This window comes from Chelmon rostratus, chromosome 16, assembly GCF_017976325.1.
Source record: "Chelmon rostratus isolate fCheRos1 chromosome 16, fCheRos1.pri, whole genome shotgun sequence".
Taxonomy (NCBI): domain Eukaryota; kingdom Metazoa; phylum Chordata; class Actinopteri; order Chaetodontiformes; family Chaetodontidae; genus Chelmon; species Chelmon rostratus.
In genome coordinates, this window is record NC_055673.1 from 8,334,145 (window position 1) to 8,343,664 (window position 9,520).

At 40.9% G+C, this 9,520-nt stretch overlaps 2 protein-coding genes across 2 annotated transcripts; both read right to left on the reverse strand.

The window, feature by feature from the left end:
- Positions 1-216: 216 nt before the first annotated feature.
- LOC121619843 (tetranectin-like) lies at positions 217-3,605 on the reverse strand. Its single transcript, XM_041955771.1, has 3 exons — positions 3,489-3,605; positions 3,231-3,329; positions 217-1,352 (listed from the first exon to the last, which is right to left on the reverse strand). The coding sequence occupies exons 1-3, from the start codon at positions 3,583-3,585 to the stop codon at positions 946-948; spliced, it is 603 nt and encodes a 200-aa protein (XP_041811705.1). The 5' UTR covers positions 3,586-3,605; the 3' UTR covers positions 217-945.
- A 2,037-nt stretch (positions 3,606-5,642) lies between these two features.
- On the reverse strand, positions 5,643-9,307 carry exosc7 (exosome component 7). Its single transcript, XM_041955798.1, has 8 exons — positions 9,219-9,307; positions 8,950-9,051; positions 8,626-8,720; positions 7,898-8,063; positions 6,686-6,756; positions 6,463-6,586; positions 6,219-6,374; positions 5,643-5,786 (listed from the first exon to the last, which is right to left on the reverse strand). Exons 1-8 carry the CDS (start codon positions 9,273-9,275, stop codon positions 5,682-5,684), a joined length of 876 nt encoding a protein of 291 aa, XP_041811732.1. The 5' UTR covers positions 9,276-9,307; the 3' UTR covers positions 5,643-5,681.
- Positions 9,308-9,520: the final 213 nt, after the last annotated feature.

Here is a 9,520-nt window from a genome sequence, read left to right on the forward strand (position 1 = left end):
TTGCACCAAATTTCTTGCAGACGCACGCATTAGATTCAAAGTGAGGTCTGCATTTCTGCTTCTGCCTTTCGGTTTTGAGCCGTTTGAGATTCAGGAGCGGCGTTTGACATTTTGGGAAAGCTTAGAGTGACATGAGCTGATCGATAGCACTCGTACACTTGAGGAAAGCGGATATGTGTGGTGTTTCCTTCAGGAAATGACAGCAGAGGAGTGGGTTGTCATAGTTTATTAATGGTAATTTTTCAGGTTACATCAGGCTAGACATTATAGGAGACTACAAGACTAGCAAACTGAAATAATCTCTTAGAAGAACGTGGTTGAAGATTTTAATGTTAATGCAATATCACTGATAATTCTGGCTCCGTGCGAGTCTTGTCGTTCAAACACAGTAGTTGTGAAGGGATGCCTGAGTTTAAACAAGCGGTTCTCGACCAGTGAGTCATGGACCTGCTGCACTAGAGGTGTGGATGTGTGGGAATGATGGAAAGTTACACCCAGTTTTGATTTGTGAAAGGTGCCAGCACCTACACACACCTTTTGTTGCAGGTATTTTGAATTATGAACATCCAAAATACATGTTTTGACATTATTGGAAAAATTGAAAGTTTATTTTTCATGTACAAAAATCTTGAAAATGAAAGCAGAAATCATGGATTCATTTAGAGGAGATGATGTCCCATAGTATCTCACTTATTCTAGACAGAGCTTTGTTCTTCCTGGTTTTATTGTGACCACGAGGAATGCTGCAAATGACACATCACCACATCACTTCAGTCAAAAATAACAGCTTTATGACTGTGACCTCTAGATCAGAACTTGGTCCAGATGCAAAACCAGCTGAGAACCACGGGCTTAAAACTCCTTTTAGAATAGCAGACAAAGTGGCATTGCAGCAAGAGTGAAAGCAGCTATAACCATGCACAGTCTATGATGAGATAAATGCGATCAAACGATGTTGAACTGGCAGACGGAGGGCTTCTCCTCACGACAGTTCTCGTCTGACCACTTCCCGCGGGAGGCCCCGGACAGGACAGCACAGTTCTGGGACTGGCCGCCGTCCGGCTGAGGGGACCGGCTGTTGGACGTGTCCCAGTTTTTGTATGTAATGCTGAAGCTGGTCTGGTCCACCCAGGTGCCCTCGGTCATCATGTCGTTGACGCCCAGCCAGACCTGCTCATTGGGCCCGATGCTCTGGCGGAGGTAGTCTCTGAGCTGGTCGTTCTCATCGCTGGATGTGGGCGTGCCGAGGACTCCGCCCAGGTTGTTGCAGTCTTCGCTGGCAGTGTGATAGCGTTTTCTCACAGGGTCAGCCAGGTAGCACTTGCCATGAATCTTTTTGCCTTTCAAACAGACTGAAAAGAAAAATGAAAGGGGAGCAGAAGGTTAGATAAACTGTGACTCAGTGTCATTTTTCATTTTTTACATTTGGAGATAAGACAGTATCCTGTTATCTCTGAGAGCTGTCCTCTGAGAACATGAATAAAAGCAGTCCTGTGCTATTTTGGATCCTCAGACATAATGTGGAACATGATGCTTTTTTCTGTACTGAAGATTTTTTGGATTTGCAGGAACAACTGGATATCATTTTGTGTTCTGAACGAGAGGTCAGAGAAGGTTGTGCCATGTGTTTTCCAGATTAATACTTGCAGCTTCAAAGGCTACACGTGTATCCCATCTGTCTTTATATTCAAGAGAAGCACACTTCAGACTGTTGACTCCAGCTTTAATAAACTTGGGGGCCCTGAACAATGTTGCTTATGTCACGCCATCAAATTCACTCAACTACACCTTAAAACACTCATGTTGTAATCCACTGCAAACAGAAATTATAAATGATGATATGGGTGGCTGGCTGCGCACCTCCACAGGTCATCATGAAGAAGGCTGAGCCACAGAAATGCTTTTCTAAGGCTGGAAGATGAAGACAGAGGCTTTAACGGCTAATCTGCAACTTTAATTTAATCTCACCCATCGCTGGATTAGCCTGTTAGGGGGCTTTAAGGCCAAAAAAAAAAAAAAAAAAAAGGTATTTGACCCCTGTTGACCCTCCACATGTCACCTGGCCCCAGGTGGTCTGTGTGTCAATGACTGCATGGTCACTGGTTTAAAACAGCACAATATAAACCAGGTCCTTGCTCTTTCTGGGCCCCTCAGTTGTGGAAATTCCTGCCTGATAAAATCTGTTCTTTAAACATATTTTCACTCGATGGCTTTCTCTTAGCTGATGGTATTTGTCGTAATTGTTTTTGATAATTGAGGCTCAAACCCCAATTGAGTTTGTGCTGATGATCAATTTGCTGTGAACTGGAAAAAATAAGAGACCTGAAACTTTGATCCATAACTGCAAAAGATAGGCAAGTACTTCCCGAGAAATATGACTCCAATCGGCCAGATGGTGGCGCTATGATTAACAGCCAATAGCAGAAGTCAGATCATCATAAATCTTGGCAGGTATCTTTGATTCTTCTTTGTTCTTAGTTCTTCTTCACACTGAACAGCCGAAGCATTTTGAAGGGGACCAACAGGGGGCGCCCCAAACACCAGACAACAGACTTTGGGGCAGATGATCTGGGGCCAAGTATTAACCAAAATCTGTTTTTTCTTTTCCCTTTCGATTTTATTTACTTTTTATTCCTTGTCTGACTATAAAGCACTTTGTCACTTTGTTTTTGAAAGATACTCATTTTAAAAGGTATTACTATTATTATTTAAGGTATTATTATTAGTCGTAGTAGTACTAGTAGTAGTAGTTGTGTTACAATTGCTATTCTTCTTCTTGTTCTTCTGTATATTATTACTATTTCTATTACTATTATTTTTATTATTATTATTATTATTATTATTATTATTATTATTATTATTGTTGTTGTTGTTGTTGTTGTTGTTGTTGTTGTTGTTGTTGTTGTTGATGATGACAAAGGCCCCTCTAAAAGACAGGACCACAAGATTGCATAATAATACACAACCTGCATCAGTTGATGTTGTAAATTCTTACAAAAAGTTTGCAGTCACTCATATCATGCACTACTGATTGACACACAGTAAAACTGGGAGTTTTGGGGCAGCCCAGGTGGCCTTCCCAGGCTTGGTCTGAGCCCAGACTCCATCAGGTTAAAACCACTGTAAGCCCTGGCAACTTTTTTTGTAATAGAGCCCTTCTTCAGAGAATTATTTGCATTCCTTTATTAAAGTAAAAAAAGATGATCCAGTTGTTTAGAAGTCGAGCTTACCTGTCTGCAGGGCTTGTTGTTCCTTCAGCAGGTTGAGCTCCTGGACGATGTCGTTGATCTGTTTCTGCAGCTGTTCAATGGCAGCATCATTTGTTGAATCTGATTCCAACAACAGCAGAGACACGAGGAAATTCCACTCAGAGAGATTTGAGCACATGACCATAAAGAAAACATGCTGAAAGTAGACACAGCAGAAATATGATATTCACAGAATTGGTTCTTATTCCTACACATTGTGATGTGCCAGATGTTTTCTACCTTTCTTCACTGGCTTCCTCTTCGGTGGGGTCTGCTGAAGTGAGCAGGTCACCAGTAGTAGGACTCCCAGCAGCACACACACTCCTTTGAACTCCATGCTTGGACTTGTTGAATAAGGCTGCTCCAACGTGGATGCTTTGCAATTTATCTCAGCCTCTCCCTCTCCCTCTCTCTCCCTCTCCCTCTCTCTCTTTGTTTTTCTCACACCCTCCCTCTCATCTCTCCAAATAGGGAAAAATACTGCCGTCCAAAGCCATTTGCAGGAATAACAATCTGACCTCAGGAGTTTGTGTGTGTGCGCGTCTCATCTGGCTCCAGACACTTCATGTGGACGGCCAGTACTGACCGAGCGAGCCAGGTCTGGGATGCAGGTGGAGACTGGCAGGGCGAGACTGTGTGAAACAGTTGTGAGCTTTCATCGGAGTGTATTAAAAAGAAATAAACAAACACTGACTCATCTGTGGCATAAATGCCTAAATAAGTCGGTTACAGGTTATTTCTTGGCAAGACAAGTTTAATCTTCAAAAGAAAGACTTTCTTTCCTAAAAGTTGGCCAAAAGGTGTTTGGAAGTCTTAGGTATGGCCTCATTTGGAAAGATTTAAATATTTCCAGGTGTTTTTGGCTGCAGTGAGTCACTGAAATCAAAAAAGTCTCTTTAGCAGCTTTGAATTACTTGTTTAGGTTCATGCAGTGTCATCCCTTATTTTAAGTTCTGTATCATTTTTTGAGCAATTCTCTCTATAGATTTTTTTCCATTGAGAATCTGCAGCGAGAGCTCCAGCCATAAATAGGAGTTTGTTTTGGACCTGCCTCCTCTCAGCCAGTGCACACACCCTACAACAGTCTGAGGGAAGAGTGGAAATGATCCAGAGTCACATCTGGACTTTCTGTAAGTCTTCCATTTTACACAATCCTCGACTGACGTGGCAAAACCAAAAGGACGCAGAGAGTCTGGACTTTTCCTGTGCATTTTGTCCTAATCCTGCAGTGCTGATTTCACATCTGCTAACTCGCCAGAGTACTGACTGTCACCCAAAAATAATGAACAAAAGCACCAGGATGTTTTAGAGTTTAACAATAAAACAAGTTATTTGTGTATAATAGACTCTTCAGCAGCGTCATTTGATGGATTTACTTGATTTTTAGTGAAACCAGACCACTGGTTATTGGTGATTACACAGGTTCATCTATGTGTATTCAAATGTAAATCACTCTGATGCAGTAGGTGATTTGCTCCTTCTAAGCAAAATGACCAAAATGCATCCCCCTTGTTAACCTGCCATCCCCCCATCTCCATGCCCTGGTAGTAGGGAGAGTGCAGGGGCAGTGGGTTTGTTCAGTTGAAGTCTGATTCACTGATCCTTTATCAGACTGAGGTTTGTTTGAGTTAGCATCTAATGCCCCGACTATGACCATGAAATACCAGTAGCTGTGTATTGATAAATCCATGGTGCTGTCCGTGGTGCTGAAGTGGCAGTCAAATTTGTAATTAACACCTTTTTCTCTCAGTCCCACCCTCATGTCACTTTTGTCTTGAATCTATAGTAGTCTCTAAAGCATACATTTAATACTCAATTCTGTACTATATTGTAGCCTATGTACATTATAGTGCATGATCAACGTGACAAGTAGCAGCGTGTACTTGTGGAAGAGTGAGAAGATCATAGAGACACACTGCTGCCTGTAGTATTCCTATAATATTCCAAATCTGTAATTGTTCAGTCTGTGCTGTTGAAAATACACCTCCAGACCCATGGGGGTTAGAATAACACTGACCCTCCCATTGTGCCATTCCCTCTGATTGCTTATTCTCATTACTGATAACATCTCCATGCATCAGCTGCTTGATCTGTGGCTAACAAAGCCACACAGTGATATTTTTGGCGGTAGTAATCCTGTATTTTCCAATATTTTATTGTTCAGAATCAGATTTTTCTGAGTTAACGTGTGGTTGGGCAGAAAGGTATCTGCACATTCAACACCGATGGCAGATAATCACTTGCACCTCTTCACATCAGGGCCGTGACAAGAGTCATGAGCCATAACTTAAGGATTCTTTCAGTCAGATCTTACATCTTCATGTAACTTTGTTATTAAAACACCAAGAGCACAAAACAGTGTATCTACACAAAGACAGGAAGGTTGTAGAAATTTTAAGTTTTATTAGAAAATGCTGTATACATGCGCTGATGTTAACCAAGGAAGCCAACTTTCTGTTGATTCTTTCCCAAACTCTCCTCCTGCTGCAGCAGCTTCATGAGCGGAGCATGAAGGGCCTTCCCGACCCGTTTACCTGCCTGGAAAAACAAAATACTTCTATTACCTTTCTATTAACATTATATTGAAATTATTAAAAATTAAAATTAAAAAGTCAGTCTCTTATGTTTACCATACTTTTGAAAGTTGCAAATTTCTAGTAGAATCAGCCTACCTGCACCTCTAAAGTTCAGTAACTAACAGGCTGTTTCCTGTTTATTTTATCTATACAAAAAATGAAGTATAAAAATTACAAATTCTGCGGGTGAAGGGGGGATATGAAATATAATCTGTAAATAAGTGATCTTAGAGGTGCTGGTAGGCAGATCTTTTAACCATCAGACAGAGCTAGGGTTAGTTTTAGGGTTAGGGTCTCTTCTTTTTAACCAAGGTATATTTAAATAAAATCACATAATGCCAGCGCTTCAGCTGGAGGCAAGAGGAGGCCAGATAGGGAGGAGGGCTCAACTCACCTCTGTCATTTCGAAGATGCTCTCTGGATCCAGGCTGCCTCCTCCCACCTTCCTCGTGCAGGTGACAGTGCCTTTGTGTGTGACAGAGATGATGAGGCTCGCCACAGAGCAGGCCTTCTCCTGCAGAGTCGCGTCCACGACGTGCCGGTGGCCCACCTGCAGGAAAGCAGGCGGTGTCAGGGCAGCCATGTGGTGTATATGCATCACTGTTTGTGTCATACTGGGTTTTAGAAAGTGAGCTTACCTTGCACAATGTCACTATACAAGGAACGTTTTCTACATTAAGTCTCATACAATCATACGGGTCATCTGACAGCTCAATTTCCTTCCCTCCTTCGTCGTCAGCTGATATATGCACTTTGGGAATTCTGTCAGAAAGGTAATCGGGAGACTGTCAGCATTCATTTCTATATATACTGTAAGAATTTCCCAGACCCAAACAAACACCTGTGTAACACTTCACTTACTTTGTGTTGAAGAGAGCTGCCTTTATAGCTATTGAGATGGCATCGTACAGGTTTCCATCACACTGCAGCAGCTGTGGAAACATATCAGCGTCTTACCTTAGTGAGGACCATGGAACCGAATATGCACTACCCAAATAAGCCGATTCTTATGTAAAAATGTGCTGCTTTGGTTTATCCCTTTATACCCCCTATTAACTGAACGGCTCTACACGATTTATCAAAAAATGTTTTAGATAGAAAGACTGGTTATCATATCTTATCATACAAGCAGGAATAGAAATTGATGTACAACAGCCAAAAAACAAAACATACATTTTTGTGAATTCTACATACATTTTACAACATATGTATGTCTTGACTTTAGAACTCATCTGAAAAGTTTGAAGCTTTATTCATGACGTTAACATTCAAATTCTAAATCGACACTGAAATGCTGCGCAGCCTTCTTTATTTATTTTTTCAAGTCAATTAATCCAGTTTCAACCTGGTATTTTCTGAACAGTTGCAGAGATAGATGAAGCTACAGTAATATTAACTACATTACACTACTTTTAGAATTACATTCCAGTGGTGGCTGCACAGTATTGTTTCTGACTTGTGGTATCCAATTTCCAATTACTCTTTTGTAAAGTCCAAAAGTCAGAATTTACTGAATGCTACATGGATTTATGCCAATGAAACTTACAACTTATATTCATTAAGGAAAGTTGATTTAACAAAAAAAGACTTATTTATCTAAATTATTTATTCCGATGAATTGATTTATTCAAATTAGAGGATTTTTTTTAGGGTAATGACATCATAAAACATCACGACAGACATTTGAAGCCTTTCTTTACTTTTGTTAATTTGAACGAATATCCTAAAGGCAGGTTTGTACTTCAAATAAACTCGTCCGTCTGACACAGATGGACGAATTCATCAATCCAGGTCTGAAGGTAAAAGTGTTTATAGCTCAAAGGTGAGGCGAAAAGTCTGCAGTCACAGAGAGGGGTGTGTCACAATTAATCATTCAAATGTGGATAGCAGAGCACAACTTTTAGATAATCTTTCTTCAAAGGCATTCAGTGTTGCACTTGTTTGGTAATAGTATGAGAAATGAAATGAGACCTTGAGAGAGGCACACCTGGCCCATCCTTGCATGAGGTGTGGGCTTTAGTGTTGGACTGCCCTTTCTGAAAGTGACAAACATTACTGGACGCTGCCACTCACCAGCACATCCACATAAAGGACCCAGCAGTGTTCTCCTGCACTGATACAGAGGCTCCTTAGGTCCACACTGTGTTTGTTGTTGAAGACTTTGTAGAGAGTGTTACTCAGCTCCGTCCCCAGCTCCTCCCCTCCTCTGCCCTCAAACTCGGGGGTAGCATTGGCTGAACTAGTGAAGGTGAAGGTGAAAACAAGACAGTAAAAATATGAGGTAACAGAATATCTATCAGTCTGAGATGTTTTATTCTTATTGTGATATTTTCTTTGGCAAGTCCACAATCACTGGAATGTGCTGGAGATGCATCTCACAGGGAACAGATGATACAACACTACCTCCTAGTGGCAAAGATCCATCAAAACACTACCAAAAACCGAGAAACTATTTCTGATATTTTCTTTTTGTCTGAAACAATTTCATATTTGAATTCAATTCAAAATGTGTCATTTTGATGCGAGTTTTGACTGACCACACTTACCTCAGCTCTTCTCTCAAAGCAATGGACAAATTATAGAGAAAGTTTGTTTTCACTTCTGAATGAGTGTTTGACATAATTGGGCTAATTGATTATGGTTATGTTGGTATACACTGTTCAATCTACTCTGAGCAGGTTTTCCACATTTCCATGTCTCTATTATGAAGCTGCTGTGGCTGCAGCATATGACAGGATATATATACCATGAAAGAATATAGATTTAATCAGTTTATAAAGCTCAATATGCACCATACCTACCAATCAACAAAGAACTCCAAGTAGCCTTCATTTGGCACCATGGGTCTTGGTTTCCCAATTTCAGTCTTAATCCCAACTAGAACAACTGTGTGCCCCTGAAAGAGAGATAAAACCGAACATATCAGAAAATAACAGGATAAAGAAGACAGTGCATATTAGGCTCGGATACTAATACTAACTAAATTAATAAGTAGTAGCATGTGCAGTTGGAGGTGTTAACAGGATAGAATATCTACAAATAGAATAGTTTTAGAGCATCTTCCTTTTCTTTAAACAGAAAATGAGCCAATATGTCGGACTTCTGATGCAAATACTGTACATTACCAGTGTGACTTTGGCCGAGCCATCTGTGTTGGACACCACATCGGTCTCTACCTCCATGTGTCTGTAGTCCTCACAGCCTCTCCCATCCACCCTTAAGTCATCCTGATGATAACAATCAACATGTCAAAAGCACAGCCTCAGAGTTAGTAAACGCTAACACGGCTAGCTAGATTTTTTTAATTATTGTGGAGCACAAATAACCGTCGTGGCATTTATCGATTTATTATATACAGAGGTCAAAGGCTGCGGTGTAACTGTTAAAAACTCACCCGTATACCGTGTAGAATGTACACTTTTTCAGCCTCGCTAACTTGTACAGTTGCCATAATGTCAAAACTCTGCTAGCATGTGTGTCGCTCTTCTTTTACGTCATCAAGAGGCGACGAATAAAAAAACAATAAAAAAATAATCGCGGGTTTGCCCGCTTTGCTCACCCGGATGTCCCGCTTCCTCCAGCTTGTAAATTAAGACCCCGTCCAACCGGTGCAGCCAGTCATAGATAAAATATTTGACCAATAGGTGGGGGGTATCGAAAACAATTGGGACACCGCTTTAAGATAACTTTTCTGTG